The sequence below is a fragment of the Pimephales promelas genome, chromosome 22 (genome assembly GCF_988280905.1).
Source record: "Pimephales promelas chromosome 22, fPimPro1.hap1.1, whole genome shotgun sequence".
NCBI classification, from domain to species: domain Eukaryota; kingdom Metazoa; phylum Chordata; class Actinopteri; order Cypriniformes; family Leuciscidae; genus Pimephales; species Pimephales promelas.
In genome coordinates, this window is record NC_142790.1 from 29,587,291 (window position 1) to 29,615,142 (window position 27,852).

The following is a 27,852-nucleotide window of genomic DNA, read 5'->3' on the forward strand; positions in this document are numbered from 1 at the left end:
AAGCTGTTTTCTCTGAAATATAATTATTATGGCTGAAGAGCCGTCGTGTAAATTATGAATTGGTAAAGTTTAGAGTCAGCCTGTTTTATCCAATGAGACTCAATCAGGATCTTCATGCGCTCAATGTTGAAAGCAATTATTCAAAACTTCATTTAGATATACAGTCAAACAAAAAATATGTTCACTAGTGTGATCAGGACACTATGGAGTGAGTGAGGAGAGCAAAATAAAGTAAACTGTGACATATTACACACAAATATTCTTCAAACGTGTGTGTGACCAATAATGATTCCTCCACTTTGAGCTGATGATGTTCTGCTGAAGTGTGTTTTCTGTTTTCTCACACACACTGAACAACATGAAGCATTGCTTGAGCTAAACTGGTATTATCTAATTGTGTAGTTGAATTTAACAGCTGACAGATATTCAACATAATTCATGTGTGAGAGTCCAACAGAAGGACGGACCAAACCAGTCAAATATCCACTGATCTGAGACCTGAGTTCTGCTCATATGTCTAAACTAATGGGAATAAACAGATAAAGTGAGGCGTGTTGAAGGAGTCCGAGTGAACGCCGGTCAGGAATAAGAGTGGCTGTAAACAGACTGAAGTTGCTTACGAAATAAAGTCGCTGTTTATCCGAACAAACCTGAGGACAAGCACAGCGGCTCAGTAATATTTACACAGCGCATCTGTCCCTGCTGTCCTCACACGGCCCTGCTATACACACACCTCTCCTAAACGTTCAAGGCTTTTAAAAGACGGGAATAATGAGAATTCCAAGAGTTGTGTCAGTCCTTCCCGAGAGGATTGGCCTCAGCGGGACACGGCTCTTCAGAAGCTCCCGAGACCACGGTTCTGCAGATCCACGCTCAGAGAGTAAAACCTCAGTGTTTCCAACAGTGCTCAACAATCTCAGATCTCAATGTGGAATCTGGGTCTGTTGTAAATGCTCCTCAGGAAACATCTGAACAATTGAAAAGTTTAAGAACTGACCGTTTCCCCGAGACGACCCGATGGACAGCTGGAGGTTTGGTGTCAGATGTTTGAGATTCTGAGTCGGATCACTAACGAGCCAACAGTTTGCCAATGTCATGATAATTCTCACACAAAACTCTGAACTTCTGCTGCACTCGAAAAAATCTTGGGTTATTTTTTCTACCCAAATCCTGGGTTGAGACTTTTGGGTCAATTGTTTAAGTTTTTGCTTTATAGTCGGGAGGTTAAGTGACTTTTGAAATCAAGGCATGATGGAAAGGTCCCCTTAGTGCCATAGACATACACTTATCCTAAGATACAAGTGAGATCACATTTTGTATCTTATATACGCACATTTTTTAAAATGCTTGAGAGGCCCATATCTTTGCTTCTGTTATTGCTATAATGACAAATTTGGTATCATATCCTGGGTCAGACAACAACCCAGTTTTTTGGTAGTTTTTGTGTTACCCAGATCCTGGGTCAGATGTAACAACCCAGTGTTTGGGTAGTTTTTGTGTAACCCAGATCCTGGGTCAGATGTAACAACCCAGTGTTTGGGTAGTTTTTGTGTTATACAGATCCTGGGTCAGATGTAACAACCCAGTGTTTGGGTAGTTTTTGTGTAACCCAGATCCTGGGTCAGATGTAACAACCCAGTGTTTGGGTAGTTTTTGTGTAACCCAGATCCTGGGTCAGACGTAACAACCCAGTGTTTGGGTAGTTTTTGTGTAACCCAGATCCTGGGTCAGACGTAACAACCCAGTGTTTGGGTAGTTTTTGTGTAACCCAGATCCTGGGTCAGACGTAACAACCCAGTGTTTGGGTAGTTTTTGTGTTACCCAGGTCCTGGGTCAGACGTAACAACCCAGTGTTTGGGTAGTTTTTGTGTTATACAGATCCTGGGTCAGGCATAACAACCCAGTTTTTTGTGTAACCCAGATCCTGGGTCAGATGTAACAACCCAGTGATTGTAAACAAACTTAAATTGATGCAATATGTATTAAAACTATAAAAAAATATATATATATACTATGGAAAATAAAGGAATTTTCATGCAAGCCAGTGGGTGTATGGAGTGTTTTTAAAAAATGTTCAGAGGATTTAAGTGAATTTGTAAACATCAATTCATGTATGAAGTAAAAAAAAAAGATAAAAAGAAAAAGGAAAATAAAAGCTAGAACTAAAATGAGAAAATAAACAACCCAGTTTGCTGGGTAAAACCCGGGCCTGTTTTTAACCCAGAGTGTGTTAATTCAGCGAGTATTTCTATGTGAAGCGATGGTTTTTAAAGTGCACGAGTGGAAGATTAGCCAGAAACTGCTGCACTGGCTCGAGTTCTCCATCTTCGGCCTCATGTGACTGAATTGCAAATTCAATGCTAATCTGGAGTGTCATGAAAGGCTCTCTGTTCCTCGGCTCGAACATGAGGACGATCGCCCTGGAGAACGCCGGAACTGATCGATGCTCAATGAAATGATTGCAGAGTAATAAGAAAATTGCAGGGAAACGCAATGCATTTCTTCCTCAAACCTGCGTCCGCTTGAACAATAGAGGCTCTGTGGGTTTGCCGTTGATGCTTCACTTTGTTCTTGTGTGTCTGTATGAGCGAGATGATGCACAGATATTGTCTGTAAAACAGCTAAAGGAACACGAGTGTGCTCATTCTTATCAGAGAATAGACGCGGCGGCACTGATTCAATGACTCCTCCCACGTTCACAGATCACTTCTCAAACCTTTCCTTAATTCACTCGTTTAGTTCATGATATTACAAACCTGCACGCTGTTATTAAATTGCAAGAAGCTTGTAGCTTGAGTATCTAGTTTCACAGGAGCTTCCATTAGCTCATCTTGTAATCTTTCCCACAGCGCCAGTGTTTGACGGTTCAGTATCCAGACGATAAGAGCTGAGCGCGCCACACCCGGGAAACTACACTTCTGTAGAGCTGATAGTGCGTGTGTGTGTGTGTGTGTGTCTGAGCGCTGATTTACTCCACAAACATCACCCTGTCCTTCCTCTGCACTGCTCTCCACGGGCCAGAGCACACACACACACACAGGGCTTGTGATGACGGGCTCATACCACTGACAAGATCGTTTAAAATCTCAGTTCTTTCTCCTGCACAGTAATGAGATTAAATAGAGATCAAACAGGAAAATCTGTGAGCAGAAAAAGAGCGACTTCTGAGCAAGAAAATGTTTCTTATTACAGTTAATAAAGTTATAAAAAACTAATTATGTTACTTGAAATCACCCAGAACCACCCTAGCAACCTCCTAGCAATGACCCAAACCACCCTGGCAACCACCCAAAACACCCTAGCAACCACCCAAACCACCCTGGCAACCACCCAAAAAACCCTAGCAACCACCCAAAACACTCTAGCAACCAACCAAACCACCCTGGCAACCACCCAAAACAGCCTAGCAACCACCCAAAACACCCTAGCAACCAACCAAACCACCCTGGCAACCACCCAAAACACCCTAGCAACCACCCAGAACACCTTCATATCCAAGCAACCACCTAGAACACCTTTGCCTCCAATTTCTCATTTTCATTTAGTGTAACTTGATGTACTAAAATAACTAATACGGAACTGAAAATAAATAAAAACTATTTAGACAGATTAAAAAACAAATAGAAATGAAAAAACAATGAAATAAAATATGTTATTTTCAATTAGCTGCCTAGGCAAGATTTCTCATTTTAATTTAGTGTAACTGGGCGCACTAACTATTACAATTAAATTATTAAATTATTAATTATAAAAAATATACAAATTATGTACTTAAAAAAAACTAATAAAAATGACAAAACCAACAAAATTACCAAATCTTTAACAAAACTTACACACACACTAATTAAAACTCTAATTGCATCTCGGTGACAGTGTTTCTGCGGGGCTGGACGTGTCTGGCTGGTCGTTGGGTCATTTCTGGTCATTATCTGGGATCGTTCCCTCGGGACAGGGCGACACCCCTCCCTTCTCCTTTACACATTCTTCCCTGTTTCCTGAAGATACGCTCCGGGAAAAAGGGAACGGAAAAGGAAAAGCCTGGTGCAGCCGAGCGGAAAACACCAGGCTTGACAAACGGGGCCACAACATTTGTCATCCTCCACCACAAAAACAAAAGTGCACAAAGAAAAAAGTGCTGCATAAACACAAAGTTAATGAAATTAAAAGTTGGAGCTGAATAATTAACCGTTTCATCGTCTAACGGTGCTTAATTAATTCCAGGAGCTTGCAGAGGGAACTGGAGTAATAAAGACTGCCAGTGTAATGGACAGACCACAGCGCTGTGATTTACGACCACAGACCACAACTGCGAACAATGGCCTGAGCGGATGAATATGTCCTCGCCGTGTTTTCTGATTAAATCTCAGCGCTGTCGGAGTCATCGAGTCGGGATTAAATTTCCCTAAATCCAGATGATCTTTAAGTGAGAGCATAAATTTGAGTGAATAAGACGATCTGGCTGGACATCTGCACAGAGAATAGGAGCTTATATTCATCTGATGGATATAAGGAACAGATCCTGATTTTGAGTTAATCACGATATATATCACAAAGAGGGCAAGAACCTGGACTCGAGCCAGCGGAGACGCACTGAGCAAACTAACGTTACAGTAATGCATTTACTGAAGACTGACTTCTGGAACTGGTACTATTACTGAACTGGAAATACATTTTGAAATAAATTATGACAGATAGACAGACAGACGGATAGATATGACAGACAGACAGATGAATAGATAGATAGATAGATAGATAGATAGATAGATAGATAGATAGATAGATAGATAGATAGATAGATAGATAGATAGATAGATAGATAGATAGATAGATAGATAGATGGACAGGAATGAGTGTAAGCAGCAGATAATGAGTTCACTGAAGTGTGTCGATGTCTCACTCGCCAGGATCCTCACGACACCAGCGGCGGGAACCGATGAGAAGTGACAGCGAATCAGAAGAGAGCCATAGGGTCACATGACTCAACCGGCCTGGCCACCATGCACACACACACATACAGGCCCTACAGGCCACCATTCACACACACAGACCCTACAGGCCACCATTCACACACACACAAACACACACACCACTGGTGAGAAACACTGTCGAACAGACAGCAGGATTTAGAGCTTCACACTCTCTCTCTCCCTGAGTGTGTTTCCTCTCTCTCTTCTTAACACACACCGTGTTTCTAAAGGCTCGTGTTTCCCTGAACATTTGCCCTCGCATTGATTTCTATAAACGGAACATTGATTGTGCACAAAGTTCAGGAATCGCAGCCAGAACTCCTCCCTGAACACACTCGCAGCCGAAGCTCATGTCCAGCGCTCACACACACACTCCTCACAACACTGACATGTTTTACTCACACACACTCCTCACAACACTGACATGTTTTACTCACACACACTCCTCACAACACTGACATGTTTTACTCACACACACTCCTCACAACACTGACATGTTTTGATGTTGATAACGACTTTACTCATTGAAACTCAGGCCTTTTCCACACTAACACACTTTGGTTTGACAGGGAGTGTTTTAATATTTCTATTGTCTCCGACTCTCCGTATTAATGTAGACGTCGCCTGAGGCACATCTCTGTCACACTCGGGTCTGCACGACTCATCTTCGGCTCATGTACACAATATTACTGAACATGGACACAGTCATGACTAGTTGTAGTTTCTCCAAATATGCATAAAGTAAAATAGCGTTGATTTTACACCCACAGTCCCTCAGATTGGTGTGTGTGTGTGTGTGTGTGTGTGTGTGTGTGTGTGTGTGTGTGTGTGTGTGTGTGTGTGTGTGTGTGTGTAAGTCATGTGCTTTGATCTGTTCCCGCTCTGATCCTGCAGTGTGAAGGGCACAGGAGACGTGGAGAGATCAGCGAGTCGATATAATCGCCGCAAACAAACACAATTGGAAGCTAGCGTTGTTAGCATTCGCGGCTGATTCACGGCCTCCAGGCGGCTGCATAAATCTCCGCTGGACGCTGGTGACGATTAGAAGATGCAAAATTGCAAACTGATCTAGAAAACACGAGTGCTGTTTACACAGAGACAAACACACTGAAGAAATCAGCTTTAAACGGCAGAGCTCGGTTACAAGAAAACACAACCCCGTGTTTAATGTCGCTTGCTTTTCCTAATTCTTTGTCACGGTTTGCGAAATTTACTGAATAAAGTAAATCTTACAGACTTTTGGATATGTACGTAGGCCTACCCTAAAATAAAACAAAAAATATTTAAAAAGAAAAATCAGAAATTATTTTTATTGACTATTTTATCTTTATAAAAAAGACCCGGCCCCGGATGATGTATGTATGTATGTATGTAAAAAAGATTCACTGTAATAATAATGAATACAAAGATAGATTATTGAAGAATGGCTTACAAGAATATTTCTGAGTAAATCCAACAGCGTGAATTTACTTCCCTGAAAACTGAGAAATTATTTTATTCACTCTATTAATCTAAAAATAAATATAAAATCAATAGCAAATAAAAATAATTGGCATAAAAATATAGATATTCAAAGTGTGAATAATCTTTAACACATCAATTAGTATGTATATACAAAACAGTATTTTTGAATATTAATCAATATATCTACTAATGCTGGGCATCCAGAATCACATCCAAAATTAAAGTTTGTGATTACATAACACATGCATGTGTCTAGTATAAGTAAACACACACATGCATGTATATAAGAAAAATGTGTTATTTTTTTTATATAAAATATTTGTATTTATATATATTATATATAAATACATATACATGCATATGTGTGTATTTATATTTACAAAATAAGTCTTCACACCACACACACACATCTTCACACCACAAACACACACTTTAATTGTGGATGATGATTCGCTGCATTAGGAAACTCTTCTTCCTCACATCAGTAAGAGTTCGGCAGAGAAAGGCAGATTGGAGGAAGACGAGGTGGAGATCTCGAAGGGCCACTTGGCATTTGGCTGGTGTGCGTGTGTGTGATTGAGGGCAGCGCCTGGAGTCGGAGAATGTCAGACTGTCCACTAGATCTTCTCCCCCTGTTCTGGAGAAACATGCAAAACGACAACCCGGGTCACAACAGCGGCGGCCGGGGGATCCGGCACAGCGAGACCATCGCCCGACACGACAGCATCCGCTCGCACACGTTCATATTTCATGAGGACAAACCTGCCGAGCAGAACTCACGGCCCACGTCTGCATATTTCATCTGGTGTCGCGCTGCGCTCGCGCTCATGGACTCCACACGCCGGTTATTAGAGCAGAAATAAAGAGACACACACACACACCTGACGACAGACGACAGGACGCTTTATCGGCCATTCATATTTCATACAGCCGATCACACACTGCTTCTGGCCATTAGAGGACGCAAACAGCCGATGTTTTTCGAAACAAAGAAGCTGAACTTCTGAACTCACGTCTCGTCAAAATATTAAAATATCAGTTTCCACAAAAATAAGTCTCCAACTCTGATGATAATCAGAAATCAGAGTGATTTCTGGAGGATCATGTGACACTGAAGAAATTATAATAAATGACACTTTACTGATGATTTACATTAGAATAATATTTCACTGTATTTCTGATCAAATGAACACATCATCTGTATGCATGTATATATCCACCACCATACATATTGATGCATTTCCCCCAGGGTCAGGGTCACTGGATGGACAGGTGGAGAGAGGGATGACAGAAACGGAGAGCGGGATGACAGAAATGTCAGTGGTTAAATGGCAGCGAGTGCCCGGCGGTGTTCATCCTCATACGACGCTTGTCTTCTCGGATCCGTCAGCGCTTCAGAGACCAACACCTCAGGACACGAGCTCCACCTCGCCTGGAGCTTCTGCTTATCGCAGACCTTCATTACCGTCATGATCATCATCATTTCTTGCATATTTCTATTGAGATGGGGGTGAAATATGACCTAGTATGTATTGATGAGAATTAACAATGATTACAGTTTTTTCCAGTTGCTAACACACTAAAATGACACGCACAGCACAATTCTTTAAACGGACACACAGAGAGCAAAACTTCTTCTCAAGTTTCCAAAAGTCTAAACACATTTTCTGCTTTACACACATTTTGCATTTCAAAATGCCACTTTTTTAAATGCACTGAGCACAGTTCTCTGCATAAGACACAACAATCTGACATAAAGTCACATGTTTGCCATTTCAAAACACTACCATTCAAAATGACACTACATGAGCTAATTGGCCAATTACATGTGCCATCTGGCCATATTTAACACTTCAATCAGGATGTAAGCACTATAAAACTATAAAAAATTATTTTTCTTGCCACTTTTTTTTTTACTGTAATATATTTAATGGAAGTTTCTTTTTCAGTTTACTGGTTTTTTTTTTCAGTCCCATGTAAATATTTCTGCTGTGCATACGTTGCACTGACTTGTTTACTGTAGTGAAAAAATACATTAATGTAAAATGAAGTTTCAACAGCATGTGTGTGTCTGCAAATGAACAATCTGATGCATATTTGAGTATTATGGCAAAGCATAGTAAAGATAGGAGTGCTTTTCATTATGCCCAACAGTGTGTAGTTGTTCAGGCAAAAATCTGGTAATATGAATGAAGTGTGTGCCAGTTCATGCAAAAGTTTGATTTTGATAATGCTTCAGTGCTTCATTTTGCAGGATATATGAGGTATTTTGTGGTTTTGTAATTTGATAAAACCAGACTAGTTTGCAAAATTGTGTGTTAGCAATTGGAAAAAACTGTAACAATGTTTTTGGGGTAAAAAAACAACTAAAAGTTATGTCACAGTGGCCTCGTGTTGATGCACAATCGAATGAGCTGTGACCTGGACGTGTTCTTCATGAGGTTCAGAATCCCCTCCTGACCTCACGCCAATTCTCCTGCCACCTGTCAATCATCTCAGTCGTGAGGATTAAGACGTATCATAAATGCAAAGATGGAAGAGAAGATTTAGAGAGATGTTTAAGAGGATAAGCAGACCCGGGTCACGTCTTAATCTCCAAAGCAGAAACTCCTCCAATAAACTTCCATCTGGGCCTCCGAGATGATATTAATGTTCAGATAATACGCAAGCAGCCGTCGGAGAGCGTCTAATCCTGACCTGCTTTCAGAGGAGCCCGAGGAGCAGGGGAACAGCGGCTCATGAATAGCAGACGATTATTCAAAGAGAGAATCTCCATCTCATTTCCACTCTACATGCTTTAAACAGGGTTTATTATCATACAGCCTTTCCTAATGGATCAGAACGCGCCGCACTCGAGTTGACCGGATCGCATCATCACGCTCGGGATTGCTCTGAACATCACTACAGTTTTACATTGCTGAATAAAACAAAAGTCAATATGGAATAGGTTCGGCAATAATAGCTCAAAAAGCATTTCGATCTGTAAAACATGGCGACAGCTACATTTGCTGGAAAACGCCTCCAGAAGAATCTCAAAAACGAGCTTTCGGGCAGAAACACACAGTTATAGTTTTAAAGTGCCCTTTTAAAGTTTCCTAATGTTGTTTCTGAGTCTCCTACAACAGATTCACATTCACCAACGCTCAGAAACACTGTAATGTCCTCATAATCTCCACTGCAGCTTCAGCTCTGAAACGCTTCTGTGTAGATTCAGTCTCTCTAAGCTCCGCCTCTCTGAGCGCTGCTCTGCTGTGATTGGTCAGAAAGTAAAGTGAGATTGGAATTACTAACTACTCGTTTCAGTTCAGAATAACTTTTTTCTTTTAGTGAACAATAAAGGTTTAAAACTTTGCAGACATTTTATATTCACAAACCGCTTTATTACACACTGAGTGAAAGTTCCAAGTTACAAAGCATAATAGTCGCACTTTACTAATACTTCACGGTAACAATAGTTTGTGGGTAAAATTAACATTTTAAAAATGAATTTGAATGAAAACAACGTGCACAAACTCTACAACAGGCACCATTGTCTTGCAAACTGCAAAGTTGAAATGCAAAATGGACATCCCAAAATATCATGATACTCCCAATAGCAGGAGTGTCTCCATGGCGACACAGAAATCTCCTGGAAAACTCCCGAAGAATCTCACAACCAGTATTTCAGGGCAGTAACACATCTGAAACACTGAGTACTACACACACACACACACACACTGCTGACTGCATGTTTCCTCAGTGAAGTTTATTATTAAAAAGAGCTGTGCAGTCAAAGCCAAGATCCCGACGGGAACGGACAGCAAAACTCCTGAGATGAGGCAATGCTTCCCCGGAGAAACATGAGGAAATCTCCCTCACACACACACACACACACACACACACACTTCACCCAGTTCGACCACACACACATAGTTCACCCAGTTTGGCCACACACTCTCTCACTCACACACACACACACACACACACACACTCTCTGGTGCGAGCGCTGTAATCAATATGGCGACAAATGAACCTGCACAATTGACTTCAGCTTGTTCATTCATTATTAACGGCTCACACTAAATGAACTTAAATTGAAGTACCAGCGTTTGACAGCCCTAAGCTTCTCATTTAGCATTCAGCAACAAATCTCAATGTGAAACACACACACACACGACTCCCGAGACGCTTATCAACCGGGGTTCGACACACTCTCCTCTCAGGGGAAAATAACTCCAGAAGTTGAGTTTTCTTGAGCTTTCACTCCTGATCACAACAGTTTAACATCGATTATCGTTAGTATTCTCGCTTCTAATCATAACGGTTGAGGGTTATTTTAGTCCCATTGAGATGTTTTTGCTTCTAATTTTAGCTGTAGTCATTGTTATTGTGTCGTCTATATCCCGGCGAGGACTCATGGATGTCGAGCTGTAATATCCCAGCGCTGGAGAGTTTAGGAGAAATCTGACCTGCTTATTCTCCGATGTTCAGCTCACAGAAATCAGGCCAGCCGAAGGTTTTCCGATGCATCCGACGCAATAATTGGAGCTTTCAGCGAAACATCAAAAGAAATCCCTGTGGAACTGCAACTGATTCAAGGTTCGTCTAATTAAGATCAGAGCTGCGATTCAAAGGGACACTCCAGTGTTTAGGTGTCACACTAAAGAGGAACTCACAATTATGATTTAAACAGGCCATATATATATATATATATATCTGTTCCTCATCTTCATCTCTTCAGTGTGTGATCATGGAAAGCTCCAGTTCTCCTCTGTATCAGTGTTTCTGAACTCCTGAAACGCCTCCATTGTAGTCTTGAGTTTGAACACATCACAATATTCCTCATTATAATAATTAATGCATAGAATAAAGGGGCGGGGCCTGGTTGAGTTAGTTAGTAGTGTGTTAAACTGGCGGTTATGGAAAGGGGCGGGACTTTCCTAAACACACTAGAAGCGCTCGACCAATCACAACGCACTGCTCCAGCCGACCAATCAGAGCACAGTGTGCTTTTCAGGAGGAGGGGCTTCATAAAGACAGGAAGTAAACAGAGCGTTACTGACAGACTGGGAAGAGAGGAGCCGCAACAATGGAGAATATGAGGAGAATAATCAACATTCAAGCAGGAAAACCTGTTCTAAACACATCAAGACTGTAAAAGGGCAGAATATGCACACGAGCGGCTGGGAACCCGAGGTAAACACGCACAGATGACGGATCTGAGGGTCTGCACTGAAAAGATCAGAAGCTGTGGACCCGGAGAAACACGCAGCAGGTGGTTGACAGCGTGCCACTAAAACACACACACACACACACGTCTGCGAAAGGTCAGCGCTGACACGCCGTCCCCCTGACGGAGACATGATCTAGTGGCGTGTGGATCTGTGTGTTGTGGCGGAGTGATATTCCCACAGCTCTCCTGCAGAGAGAAGGTCACGCTCGGCCCGAAGCTCCACCGAAGTCCTGCTCACCGGCTCTCGCAAAGGTCTCGTCCCGCGAGCGCGAATCTGCCTCAGTATCGCCCGACTGTGTCACCGATAAACCAACCATCTGTGAACAGCGTTGGCCGTGAAAAGTTTCACACACACACTTATAGTCGGGCTGTACAACGATTAATCGCATCCAAAATAAAAGTTTGTTTACATAATATATGTGTGTGTACTGTGTATAATTATTTTGCATGCATGCATATTTATACATAATTTATATTACATCAAATATTTTATATATAAATAACCAGTGTTGGGTGTAACTAATCACTAAGTAATTAGTTAATGTAGTTTAATCACTTTTCCCTTGAAAATGTAACGTAAGGGATTACTCTTCATTTATCTGTAATTTAATTACTGATGTAATTGATGTAAATACTGTGTATAGATCAATCCGATCTCACATTGATTCATAAGCATTTTATGAGGTGTCTAAATATTACGGCCGCACTCGTACAAATTCGAATGAATTCGTGTAAAATATGATAAAAGTGTGAAATGTCTTGAGATCAGACATAAAACAATAGTGGGTTTAACATCAAAATGTATTGTCTGATGCTAAAAAGTATGTTTTTATAATGTAACCTTCTCCACCTTGGTCAGTTTAAGGATAATTCATGCAATTTTATAGTATTTATTTGAAAAAATTAAAACAGATTCATGTCTATCCTTGTATTATCCGGCTGGTTGAGATTGATGTGGGATTTTGAAAGTAATTAGTAATTTAAAGTAATTAAACACTTTTTAGAGAGAGTAATTAGTACAGTAATCTAACTACACTGTTGAAGAGGTAATTAGTAACTAGTAATTAATTACTTTTTTAGAGTAACTAACACAACACTGTAAATAACACATTTTTCTTTTTCAAGCACACATATACATATGTAACAAAATAATTGAAGGACTTTTACTGTTTTGCGGACCCCAAACTATTGTGCTCTCACATATACTGGTCCCATAATTACAACAAGACTAACTTCCCATTCCGTCCTGGGATGAAGCTCAGTGTGTAAAAAGTGCTGACGGTTGATTTTCAGGAGGATAAACAGCTGTGTGTTCAGCAATCCGTGCCATGTGGCCTCAGCAAAACTACACGTAATCGCACATCTTACCAACTCCAAATGTCCCACTGTCTGTATAATCACAGGCCTGTCGCCGAGACCCGATGGGAAATGATCTCTGATGAGGGTTCGTCCCGCGCCGTGGCATCTTGAACACTATCTGTTGAGCTCTGCGTCTGTCACACACAACCCTCTTTGCAATTTAAGTGTCAGAGAGACGGCGAGCGAGTGCAAGGGCCGTGGAAACGGATTGCTCAGGTTTGGGAACAGCGAGAACACACACTCACTGCTGCCAGAAACACACGCGTCCTCCCTTTGACAGCAATTAGCAGTGTCACAGTTTCATTAAAGCGTCAGCTTTCGGCTTAACCCGGTTCTTTAGAGCGGAGATAATAGGACGTCTATAATAGGACGTGATGTTACAGGCAGGCTTTGTTCACCAAGCGGCATGAAGTTGATCTCATGGATACAGAAGCAAAAACACAGAAAACAGAGGGGAAAGATACTTTAATAAGTAATGCTTTACACGCTTAAAAAGTGACTAATTGCGTTACTTTGTTACTTTTAAAGAAAATAAATGTGTTACAATGTTGCGTTAATTGCTTAAAAAGTGACCAATTGCATTACTTTGTTACTTTTAAAGAAAAGAAATGCATTACGAAGATGCGTTAATCGATTAAAAAGTGACCAATTGCGTTACTTTGTTATTTTTAAAGAAAATAAATGCATTACAATGTTGCGTTACTCGCTTAAAAAGTGACTAATTGCATTACTTCGTTACTTTTAAAGAAAAGAAATGCGTTACAATGTTGCGTTAATCGCTTAAAAAGTGACTAATGTCATTACTTCGTTACTTTTAAAGAAAAGAAATGCGTTGCAATGTTGCGTTAATCGCTTAAAAAGTGACTAATTGCATAGTTACTTTTAAAGAAAATAAATGCGTTACAATGTTGCTTTAATCGCTTAAAAAGTGACTAATGTCATTACTTCGTTACTTTTAAAGAAAAGAAATGCATTACAGTGTTGCGTTAATCGCTTAAAAAGTGACTAATTGCATTACTTTGTTACTTTTAAAGAAAAGAAATGCATTACAATGTTGCGTTAATCGCTTAAAAAGTGACTAATTGCATTACTTTGTTACTTTTAAAGAAAAGAAATGCGTTACAATGTTGCGTTAATCGCTTAAAAAGTGACTAATTGCATTACTTCGTTACTTTTAAAGAAAAGAAATGCGTTACAATGTTGCGTTAATCGCTTAAAAAGTGACTAATGTCATTACTTCGTTACTTTTAAAGAAAAGAAATGCATTACAGTGTTGCGTTAATCGCTTAAAAAGTGACTAATTGCATTACTTTGTTACTTTTAAAGAAAAGAAATGCATTACAGTGTTGCGTTAATCGCTTAAAAAGTGACTAATTGCGTAGTTACTTTTAAAGAAAAGAAATGCGTTACAATGTTGCGTTAATCGCTTAAAAAGTGACTAATGTCATTACTTCGTTACTTTTAAAGAAAAGAAATGCATTACAATGTTGCGTTAATCGCTTAAAAGTGACTAATTGCGATACTTTGTTACTTTTAAAGAAAAGAAATGCGTTGCAATGTTGCGTTAATCGCTTAAAAAGTGACTAATTGCATAGTTACTTTTAAAGAAAATAAATGCGTTACAATGTTGCTTTAATCGCTTAAAAAGTGACTAATGTCATTACTTCGTTACTTTTAAAGAAAAGAAATGCATTACAGTGTTGCGTTAATCGCTTAAAAAGTGACTAATTGCATTACTTTGTTACTTTTAAAGAAAAGAAATGCATTACAATGTTGCGTTAATCGCTTAAAAAGTGACCAATTGCGATACTTTGTTACTTTTAAAGAAAAGAAATGCATTACAATGTTGCGTTAATCGCTTAAAAAGTGACTAATTGCATAGTTACTTTTAAAGAAAATAAATGCGTTACAATGTTGCTTTAATCGCTTAAAAAGTGACTATGTCATTACTTCGTTACTTTTAAAGAAAAGAAATGCATTACAGTGTTGCGTTAATCGCTTAAAAAGTGACTAATTGCGATACTTTGTTACTTTTAAAGAAAAGAAATGCGTTACAATGTTGCGTTAATCGCTTAAAAAGTGACCAATTGCGATACTTTGTTACTTTTAAAGAAAATAAATGCGTTACAATGTTGCGTTAATCGCTTAAAAAGTGACTAATGTCATTACTTCGTTACTTTTAAAGAAAAGAAATGCAATATTACTTCCTTAGATACTTTGTTACTCCCTAAAAGATACTTTAAAAAGTAATGCGTTACAATATTGCCTTACTAGCTTAAAAAGTGACTAATTGCGTTACTTAGTTACTTTTAAAGAACAGTATGCATTACAATATTGCGTTATCGTACCGTGACATGAGGGGATCGCTACACTCCTAGTATAGACAGATTCATGCCCATCTTCTTAAACCCTCATGTGTTCTCTGCCTCAGGGGTCAGCGGTTCGTTTAGGACAATGGTTCCTGAGTGTCCTCTTATCGCCCGTGTGTCGTGTGAGTCTGCGGGTGTGTATGCAATCAGCTCTGCTTGCAGACGTTGATGTTGCGTCCTGCTGTTCGCGATTACTGAAGCCAGACTGAGAGAGACCCGTGGCTGGACTCGATTAAACCTCCCCGTTCACTAAAGCCTCCGCGGGGGCCCGGGGCCGGTTCACGCTCGAAAGCAACACTTAACAATCTGACAACAAACCAAACCGCTTCAATTTAATCCGTCTCCCACGGTGAGCGGAGTTAGAGGTAAACATATGCCCTCATTATTTGCACGGCTGCGTCGAGAGACTGCGGCGTCTCTGTGGATCACACTCCTCACACCGCAAACTATGCTCTCAGTCTTTCCGTCTCCACAAATCCTTACATCCAGATGCATTTACTACAGTAGGAAAAGATATCATGTCTTGTTTTCTAGGGAAAAAAAACCGAAATGTTCTAACAATGGGGTCAGAAAAATAATCTTGTTTGAATTCCCTTACGAAAAAGAAGTTTATTCAAGTGTGCCATTAGTATACTTCTTTTAAACTAAAAATAAGAAAGTATACTTTCAGTTTATTTTTCCTGTACTTCTCAGAAATATACTTCAAATTACACTTGACTTATACTGAGAGAAAAGCAAGTATATTTGTCCTGTTCTTGTACTCAATCTTTTGATCCAGAAATACTTAAAAGTATAATTAAGTATTCAAAGTATACTTGTATAAGTATTACAGTAAAAAAGAAAACTACTAGAAATTCACTTGCAGTACACATGAGATACATAATTATGAACTAGTTGTGCACTTACCGTTACACTTATAGTACACTTAAACATATACTTTTATCTACTAAAAGTGGGCCAATTTAGTCCCAAGCGGTATTAAAATAGTACACTTACAAGTTTACTACTAGTACATAGTGACATTAGTATACTTACTACATAATGTATACACTTGAACATTACTTAAGTAAAATGAACTTGAAATATACTTCTTTTTCGTAAGGGTTAAGATTATTCTGCTTTTTGATTTATCTCTCCAGAAAACAAGACATGATATCTGATGGACTTTTTCTATTCTAATCTAATCTAGGTCTAGTAAATGCATCTTGATTTAATCATTTGTAGATATTTGGATTGGAAACAAGACAGAAAAGCATTTTTTGCAGTGTCTCTTCAGGTCTTCAGTAGGAAAAGGTGCCTGACATCGACTACACTGATTCACAGTCACATTACGGCAGTACATGTTCTGTTTCTTGTCAACTTAATGTTGGCTAGATCATGAAGTTTGCCAAAGACAGAAATAAAGGGAGTTGGGGAGCTGGAATATTTGGACGAGGCCGTCAGGATTGGGCAGACGCCAATGACCCACTTATTCATTCGTTTTAAGGCGAGCCTTACAAAACACCCACCCGAGAGAGAGTCGAGCAAATTAGCCATGATGGGACGAAACCACTCTGTACTGGTGCATGCTGGGAAACATTAGGGCTGAACCCGAGAGAAGGGCGTCTCCTTCCACGAACACAACTCGACCGCCCCGGTTTAATAATGGAAAGCGAGAGAGAGAATCATCATTCATCCACAGAATCTGCTCCAACCGAATTATAAAAGCACAACAGGACTGACCTGACTGATTGAGCTGAACAACAGAATAGAGACTACTCTCGACTGTAGATTAAGAAGAACGAGCAGACGCCAGAATATCAGAGTGATTTCTGAAGGATCATTCTCGAGTAATGAGGAATAATATTACACTGTTTCACTGTATTTCTGATCAGATGAATGCAGCCTTTTCTGTGGGGGTTGTGGGGGTCACTTCTGCTCGTCTTCGACTTCAGCAAACAGATCCGGTGGTTTGGGAAGGTGAAGCACGGCTCCGGATGAGTTTCTGTTCTTCGGGGATCTAAACAGGGATTTGCTTAATTTGGCATCTATAGGATTTCCCCAGCAGAGACTCGCCTCGTTCATCATCGGAGGCTCATTTCATGCCTCGGGCTCTCCTGACGCCTTACCGGCCACCAAAACTAATTCTGTGCTCGTCGTCCAACAAATCCTCATCAGTCTTTACACTGGCACAGAAATCACGGCCTTTACTCAATCGGACTTTGTTGCACATAATGTTGTAAACACACAAATCCATCCAATTTCCCCACATCCGATCTGAGCCACTTCCAAATGTGATTTTAAATCAGACACACGTCCGATATCAGGACTAATATACCAGCATAACGTCGAGGACGACACGTTCATTCAGAAAGATAGTGTTTTAGTGTTGTGTAATGAGGCAGACGCTCGCCTCGGCTTTATATCGAGATGGGAACTTTATATTTAAATTACTCAAACCTGTCTGCACTTGCTCTTAACGTTTAATCTTGTTTTATTTGTATATGTGTGTGTTGTGTAATCTGTTTTGTAGAGCCCGACCGATAAAGAATTTTGAAGGCCGATTCCGATACAAATATTTTTGGGTTTTAAAATCCGATATTCCGATATATCGGCCGATATTTTATTCATTTTTTTAAGACTGGACATGATAGTCACAAATGTTGTCATGCTTATTTGACTTAAGAGAACTGATGGGGAATTGTTATTCAAGCGATGTATGTCTCGTGCCCAACTCAACGAGTGTTGCCAACAGGAACGGTGTAGAGCGCCCTCTGGTGGACACACTATACAACTCCAACACTCGTGACATGGTTCAAGCGTGTTTCGTCCGTTTTTATTTTATTTTTTAAATATTCATTTATCGGCCATTATAACTGCCAATACGGATAGTTTGGAAAATGCCTAATATCGTCCGATAATATCGGTCTGGCTCTAGTATATTGTGTGCTGCTATTTTGGCCAGGGCTCACTTGTAAATGAGATATTTATCTCAATGTGATTATTTCCCTGGTTAAATAAAGGTTTAATTAAAAAAAAATCTCTGTAAAGAAAAGAAACTGCGCGAACACAGAAACACTCTGGTTTTCAACCCCGTGACTTCTGTACAAAAAAACGAGTTTCCTCTAGTGGAAGCGTTCGGTACTGCAAGATCTCACTGAGAGATCAGGCTCAGTTTTAAAACGATTTTGATTTTGAATATGCGTATGTATATATATATATATACACACACATTTCATTTAAAATTTTAATTCGTATTTTTGTGCATTTTTCAAGTTTTCAACCTTTTTTCACTTCAGCAATAATCTGCCAAGTGTCGTCTTTAAAAAGATATCAAACTTAAACTGTCGTAAATCTTGAATGTTTTAAAAGCACCTAAGTTGGAAATCACATTTTCAGGTCTATGCTCAAAAAGTGAATATAAATACAGCACGATTATAATTTAGTAATCCTCCAATAAAATATAGTGCATTCATTTCATTGACAAGAAAAAAAATCATTTTTGAGCGGCGGGCGAAGAGCACCCGAGGGGTTTAAGACTTTCATCCAATCAATTCCCGAAGGATAAACCAGTTCCCGCCCAGCATTGTTTAAGTCAAATCTTGTGTTTCACATGAAAAGCAGAACGGGTTTCATGTTGACTTAACGAACCATCTCAAACCTGAAGCCCTGACGCCTGGCTAGCTCTTATGAAGATCTCTCTCTCCCGCTAGCACGAGTTCAGACCCTAAAAAGCTCAGCTGCTCTAATTTTGAAGAGCGTTCTTAACCTCACTTAACTTTACCCACGCCACAAGAGATTCCCCCTTCAGTTCCTTGAAAAAGGATGACATACATACAGGGTTTCATCCATCAAGAGCAGATGAAATATGAGGTGTTGAGGAGCGGACCATGTCCTGGGGCGCTTCATAAATCCATATATCCTTCCCGCTCGAGAACGGTGACAATGACCCAAAAACAGGCTCAGAAGAAAAGCATTCAGGACAACTGATACAGCCGTCAAACCAGACCACAGCTCACACACACATCCATGCAGTCAACAAACCAACGTTTATTCACACACGACAACATTTCTCAGTTTAAAATGGTTTGACAGGAAATATGATATTTGACTGGTTTGGTTCGTCCTTCTGTTGGACTCTCACACGACACATCAGCTGTTAAATTGAACTACACAATTAGAGAATACCAGTTTAGCTCAACCAGTGACCAAGCAATGCGAATGTTGTTCAGTGTGTGTGTGAAACATTATAGGATTGCTACTTTTGAACATTCCGAAACAAGTTGCAACATTTAAAAAACGCAAAGGAAAATCTATTAATAATGTTCTTGTGCTAAAGTAGTATTTAAGGAGTAGTTCACTTTTGAAAAAACTTTTGCTGATAATTTACTCGCCCCCATGTCATCCAAGATGTCCATGTCTTTCTTTCCTCAGTCGAAAAGAAATGAAGGTTTTTGATGAAAACATTCCAGGATTTTCTCCATATAATGGACTTCAATGGGGACCAAACGGTTCAAGGTCCAAAAGACAGTTAATAACAGTTTCAGATGCAGCTTCAAATGTCTTTAAACGACACCAGACGATGAATAAGGGTCTTATCATGCGAAACGATCGCTTACGAACGATCGTTTGTAACGTCACGTAATACGTAATTACGTTCAAAAGGTCACGGGCGACGTAGCCGGAAGTACAGAGTCAAAATCGTCCGACATCGTTGTTTTACCTTTTAATTCATTTTTTTGTAAACAGCGTTTGAGTTAGTTTGCACGTTCAACCTATGCGTTCAACTTGTAAACACTGACTCTGTACTTCCGGCTACGTCGCCCGTGACCTTTTGAACGTAATTACATATTACGTGACGTTACAAACGATCGTTCGTAAGCGATCGTTTCGCATGATAAGACCCTTATTCATCGTCTGGTGTCGTTTAAAGACATTTGAAGCTGCATCTGAAACTGTTATTAACTGTCTTTTGGACCTTGAACCGTTTGGTCCCCATTGAAGTCCATTATATGGAGAAAATCCTGGAATGTTTTCATCAAAAACCTTAATTTCTTTTCGACTGAGGAAAGAAAGACGTGGACATCTTGGATGACATGGGGGTGAGTAAATTATCAGCAAAAGTTTTTTCAAAAGTGAACTACTCCTTTAAAGACAAGGCGAGGCCAGTTTCTTTATTTCATTCACTATGGTAACACTAAAACAGATATAAAAGGAATTGGTGTATTCTATCTCTCATGTGTCAGACCTGATAACTTTGAAGGATATTCTGTTATTGTTGAAGAACAGATGTTTATAACTTTGAGAACGCTATATATATATATATGTTTAACATTAAAGGCAGTGATATAGAAGTAAAGCATCTTTTATTTGTATCTCATTCTTACTCTGAAAAACTGAATAATGGCCAATGAAATATTTACAGGCATTTGCCTTCGGCTGAAGATGATTGTGCTGATTGTGATCTCATATTCCCTTTGCCGTCTCGGCACACGCCGCCGGATCCGCTGAAAGCACCGACGCGAGGTTAGGGGAGCATTACTTCAATGAGAAATACTAATGCTGCAGTTTTATTTCGGTTCAATATTAATTTTACAAATTACATAGATATTTTGCATAATGTTTATTAATGGCCTGGCTCCCTTTGGTGTGTGTTTCCGCAGCGAATGCTTGCATCAGCAGCATCTGTGCTCCAGTGTTCCTCAACACACACCAATCCTGCAGACGCACAATTAAAACCACGCTTCTGTTTAATCTTCAACACAACACACTGGTTTACTCAGCACCCGCTACACTGGCTTATTAACATCGAGCATGAAATGACCATTCACATGATCTATTTTCTAAAAAAAGCCTTTGCATTAATAGATTTTTCCATTAAAAAAAAAAAATAAAAAAAAACCTTGTGATGTCACAAGTGGACTATCCAATCATTTATTCCGCTTAAACCCCGCCCCTGCAAGCTCAGCTCCGCCCACATCTCAACAACGACGCACAGAACCAAGTCCCGCCCTCCGTTTTTCTTTTTCCGATAATCTGTTTTGATGAAAGTCATGTCGGTGTTTCCATTTCACACAACTTTAATTTACATTTAAACATTAGGCAGACTCTATTAATCAAAGCAACTTAAAGTTTAGATTTTAATGTTGTTTTTATGTCTATGTGGTGTTTTTAATATGCATAAACAATGTAACCAATCAGATCAAGGTGTGATCGCCAACCAACCAGTGGATCTCTGAGTTGAGTGAGTGGAGGCGGGGCTCATTTACATATTCATAGAACCGCGCATACTAAATGAGGCAAGGGTGTCGAGTTACATTAACATTTTTTTTTCCCAAGGAGAAAACATTTAAATATGTAATTCTGCTCAAAGATGAGTGTTAAGAAATAAAATTATTGTCTACAGATTAAGTATGCATTTATGCAAATGGGCTGGTTATGGTTAAAAACAAATTCTATATCAATACCGATCCTGATAGCTTGACTTCGAGACCGGTTTCAGAACAATATTGTTTTGAATGCACATATTGCTCAGTGAGGATGGACTGTATATATTTAAAGTTGGAAATAATCTGAACCTTAGATCTGATCTGCTGATATCCACAAAGCAAACTGATGAAGACTAACGAGCATTATGAGCAGTACAGCACATTCCTCTAATGCATTAATTACTCAATCACAACAATAAAATCATCGCATTGGTCTGGATTTAAACAGACACAGACTGATAGCATTTTTACTTCGCAATGCATATTTAAGACAACATGCACAAAAGCACTGGTTACGGTTTAAAAATAGCCGTTTGGTTCCTGTGTTCATCTAAAGTTGTAGTGGAAACTAATTACTGATGCACAATGGTAAGGCTGTGAGCTGAATACACACACCGGTTTCCTCGTGTTTCACTGAGACGGCATTCATGCAGCGGCACGGGAGTCGAAACAAGATGTGCCATTATTACATGGAAAAGGCCTCCATTTCGGCTCAAAACGGCTCTGGCATTTCCTGCGCTCCCGCTTCAATGTCAACACTCACTGATTGGATTATTAATGCAATTAAATCTGCACTCGCACACACACACACACACACACACAGGACTCAGTGTGAAACGCCTGTTGTTGTTCGTGTCAAAATAAGAGCAGAATCACACAGCCGGCTGGGTTTACCTTGAGCTCGTGACGGAGCGATGCTAACAGGATCTGCCCTCGCTCGTCACTCGTCACTCGTTAACGTTAAACGTTCAAATGGATTCTTGAAACAATATATATTGTGAAAAGCACTATACAACACACACTCACTCACTCTCACACACTCTCTCACACACTCACTCTCATTCTCACACACTCACTCTCTTAAACAAACACTCACTCACTCACACACTCACTCTCTCGCACTCTCTCACACACTCACACACACACTCACTCACACACTCACTCACACACTCACACACTCACTCTCTCGCACACTGTCACTCACTCACTCACTCACTCACACACTCACTCACACACTCACACACTCACTCTCTCGCACACTGTCACTCACTCACTCACTCACTCACACACTCACTCACTCACTCACTCACTCACACACTCACACACTCACTCACTCACACACTCACACACTCACTCACTCACTCACTCACTCACACACTCACTCTCATTCTCACACACTCACTCTCTTAAACAAACACTCACTCACTCACACACTCACTCTCTCGCACTCTCTCACACACTCACACACACACACTCACTCTCTCGCACACTGTCACTCACTCACTCACTCACTCACACACTCACTCACACACTCACACACTCACTCTCTCGCACACTGTCACTCACTCACTCACTCACTCACACACTCACTCACTCTCTCACACACTCACTCTCTCGCACTCTCTCACACACACTCACTCTCTCGCACACTCACTCACTCACTCACTCTCTCACTCACTCTCTCGCACACTCACTCTCTCACTCACTCTCTCACTCACTCTCTCGCACTCTCACACACTCACTGGCTTGCACACTCACTCTCTCGCACACTCACTCTCTCACACACTCACACTCTCGCACACTCACTCTCTCGCACTCTCACACACTCACTCTCTCACACACACTCACTCTCTCGCACACTCACTCACTCACTCTCTCGCACACTCACTCTCTCGCACACTCACTCTCTCACACACACTCACTCTCTCGCACACTCACTCACTCTCTCGCACTCTCACACACTCACTCGCACACTCACTCTCTCGCACTCTCTCACACACTCACTCTCTCGCACACTCACTCTCTCGCACTCTCACACACTCACTCTCTCACACACACTCACTCTCTCGCACACTCACTCACTCTCTCGCACTCTCACACACTCACTCGCACACTCACTCTCTCGCACTCTCTCACTCGCTTGCACACTCACTCTCTCACACACTTACTCTCTCGCACACTCACTCACTCTCTCACTCACTCACTCTCTCACACACTCACTCTCTCGCACTCTCTCACACACTCACTCGCTTGCACACTCACTTTCTCTGACACACTGTCACTCACACTCACTCTCTCACACACACTCTCTCACACTCACTCTCTCACACACACTCTCTCACACTCACTCTCTCACACACACTCTCTCACACTCACTCTTTCGCACACTCACTCTCTCGCACACTCCCTCACTCTCTCACTCACTCATCAGAAGAGTAAACATGACCCGCTCGATGAGAAAGATACACACATGCAATAAACACCAGAAACGACGTGTGAGAAATAATTAGAGTGTCATTAAAAAAACAATTTGGCCCGACACGGTTCTCGCGTGCAGCTCAAATATTTACGCCTCCTCTATTTAGCGTCGGCGTAAATAAATCTGTGGGATTGGCGCCGGGCATCGATGCTTGGCAGCAATTAGCGCGTCAGTGAACGCGCGAGACGAACACACGGCGGCCGCTTCCCTCAACTCGTGTTCACATCATCAGTGTAAATGTGGAGAGGGGGATTCCTGTGGCCGCCTCCACTCCTGAACACACACACACACACACACTGCGCGATCATAATCAGGTCAGGAACATGAAGAGGAACATCAGGCCTGCCGTGTTAATGAGTCTAACGAGGGCCATTAAAACTCAGCACACGCAGGTGGACAGTAATGGAGACATTCGCCTGTGGTCAAACACACACACACACACTCGCAGTGTTGGAGACATTCGCCTGTGGTCACACACACTCGCTGAAGTCCGCACCCGAGAGGATCAAACAAGGCTTTGAAATCGGCAGCTTCGTCCCGCCGTGGATTAATTAACGAGTTTCAGTCGCTTATAACGAGGCTTCGCTGAACTGAACACATTATCAGGGCATGATCATCAGCCAGCGAACCCAAGCATGAGGTTCGAGCCGCTGGCAGAACACCTGTCCACACACACACACACACACACACACACCTGTCCACCTCGTGCGTCCCTGTTGGAGGAAGCGGCTGATTCATTTGCTTTTATGCTCGTTTGTTGCCCATCTGAGAACGAGCTTTCATTACACAGCGCTGTTTACTCAGCAACTTACACACCGCTAACCAACAGCCCTACACACACACACACACACACAGAGAGAGAGAGAGAGAGAGAGAGAGAGAGAGAGAGAGAGAGAGAGAGAGAGTAAGGGAGTGTGTGTGTGTGTGTGTGTGTGTGTGTGTGTTCAGTGAGTGTGTGTGTGTGTATGTGTGTGTGTGTGTGTGTTCAGTGAGTGAGTGAGTGAGTGTGTGTGTGTGTGTGTGTGTGTGTTCAGTTCAGTGAGTGAGAGAATGAGTGAGTGTGTATGTGTGTGTGTTCAGTGACTGAGAGTGTATGTGTGTGTGTGTTCAGTGAGTGAATGAGTGTGTATGTGTGTGTGTTCAGTGACTGAGAGTATATGTGTGTGTTCAGTGAGTGAATGAGTGAGTATGTGTGTGTGTGTGTGTGTGTGTGTGTTCTGTTCAGTGAGTGAGAGAATGAGTGAGTGTGTATGTGTGTGTTCAGTGAGTGAGAGTGTATGTGTGTGTGTGTTCAGTGAGTGAATGAGTCAGTGTGTGTTTGTGTGTGTGTGTGTGTGTGTGTGTGTGTGTGTGTGTGTGTGTGTGTGTGTGTGTTCAGTGACTGAGAGTGTATGTGTGTGTGTGTGTGTGTGTGTGTGTGTGTGTGTTCAGTGAGTGAGTGAGTGAGTGAGTGAGTGAGTGTGTGAATTGTTCATCAGAATGGTTGCAGAACTCAGAAACACACACACACACACACACACACACAGAGAGAGAGAGGCCGCACTGGAATTCAGCAGAACAGCACACATTTGGCAGACGCTGGTAAACTATGGAGAATTCCTGGAGATGAAGTGTTTGTCTCTCTCTCTCTCTCTCTCTCTCACACACACACACACACACACACACACCCACACACACACACACACACACACACAATCAGCAGTGAACCACTTGGCAACGATCCCACGTGACTTCTCAAACATGCATGTCTGTTTCGTGTTCATTCTGGCCTCGTTCAATTAAAACGTAAATCTACTTTCAAACCCCACGAGTCTTAAAAAACCAATGAATATGATTTAGACTAATTAAAACAACTAAAGGAAGCAATAAAAAACTAATAACCATCAAGTCTTAGCCTACTTTAAATATCTGTTTTTATTTTCAAATTATTTTAGTAGACATTTATGAAAGCATTTGCTAAAAATAACATGTTAGAGCCGTTAATATAGATGTCGTCTCTCGCCGGTGCAGGAGATCCCGACGGGGTGAATGTGGGCTTGTTAAACAGAACAATGAGAATCAAACACACACACACACACACACACACACACTGCGAGTCTGAATCCACGGAAGAGGCTCAGGATATCCTCTGCGTCAGTCACAATAATCAAAACATAATCATCAAAACATCTTAAATTAATAAACACCGACACCTTCTCTCTCCATCCACGACGGAAAGGCCCCGTTCACTTACTGGATTTGGGGATCCGATACCTTTATGAAAACAGTTTCGTCACGGCTAATTAAATGATTTATAATATCTCTGACTTTTCATAAATAAAATTCCCAGCAGGACTAATTATTGTGTGTCAAACAAACATCTGAGCGTCTCGTTTATCGGATTTTTGTGGGATTTGTGTGATAGTGGGAATCTGGAGTTAATCTGTCATCATGTGTGATCACTGCTGCCCCCTTCAGGACACACACACACACACACACACACACACACACACACACAGGAACATCTGCAGAAATCATTCATCTGACTGAGATCAAAGCCACTTCAGGTTAAACATCGACATTACTTCAATATCCATAAACATAAAGTTTAATTCAGTCAGATTTATTACCCGCTGCCTCATCACACACACACACACACACACACACTGCACCGAGTTTCGGCCAATCCTCCTAAAGCGACACTAAAGTCGTGCATGAAAACTAATTAAAGTGCCTTAATAAAATGCACAAGTGAGGTGTGTAAAAGTGTGCATTGAAAACATTTCGCTGTTTATTAAACACACAGATGTGTGTTCAGAAACACACATGAAGACCAACATTAGAGTCCAACACACACACACACACACACACACTGAAACAATGTAACAGCCGAGAAGGAACGAGCTACTGTTCGGCATCAAATATTTGACTGTTTTGCATTAAGATTAAAAAGCTGAAAGGCACGTCTCTGTCTGTGTGTGTGTGTTATCTGGTTAAACACCGCTGGCACACACACACACACACACTCGGAATCTAACGGCTCACTTCTGAGAACAGAACATATTTTAGAGAGCTTTATGCGATGAATATACGGGACTAAAGAATCACCATTCGTGTTTATCCGCACCACGAACACATAATCATATCCATGTCATCGACTCACACACGGTACTTTGCGTCAGTTTGTGCGGAACACCAAAGCGCAACACAAAGACGGATTTTCCCAATCTTCATCATCGGGTGTTCATCAGAGAGAGTCTCGAGAGGAAACGAGCTCATTTATATTAACAGACATTCGTGCGTTTGGAAAGTTTGGTCTCAGTCCGACATCGCACAGCAGAGGCGCGTTCGCGGAGTCACTCCGGTAACTTTATAAACTTGACTCGATCCGCTAGATTGAGCGCGCGAGGAGAATCTCAGGCAAACTTCCGCCGATAATTCACGGATGACGAACTTTCTGAATCTCTCTGGAAATATATACCGATGGTCTTACCTTGGGATTCTGGAACTGTTCCGGAGGAGATCAAAAGAATAGCGGCGAAAAAGAGAAACCCCGTTAAAAGTCTCCGGTCCATCGCGCGAGCCTCGCAAACGCCTCCGCGCGCTCCTCTCGTGCTCCTCCGCGACACACCGAGAGTATTCCCGTTCGTCTGAGCCGTTACACCCCCGTCCGCGTGTTTGCACTAGTTTAACCGAGTCCGTTCGCCGTTACTGAGTTTAGGAGCGCCGCCGGAGGAGCGTGACGTCACAGCAACGCACGCACGGACGCGCGCGC

At 41.2% G+C, this 27,852-nt stretch overlaps 1 protein-coding gene across 10 annotated transcripts in view; it reads right to left on the bottom strand.

Moving 5' to 3' along the window:
• ptprma (protein tyrosine phosphatase receptor type Ma) overlaps positions 1 to 27,852 on the bottom strand; it is a 194,643-nt gene extending 166,791 nt beyond the window's left edge. For all 10 annotated transcript variants that reach the window (XM_089125528.1, XM_089125526.1, XM_089125529.1 and 7 more), the window contains exon 1: positions 27,571 to 27,852. In XM_089125528.1, coding sequence (XP_088981654.1) covers positions 27,571 to 27,652 — 82 coding nt within the window. In that variant the 5' untranslated portion in view covers positions 27,653 to 27,852. The remainder of the gene's footprint in view (positions 1 to 27,570) is intronic.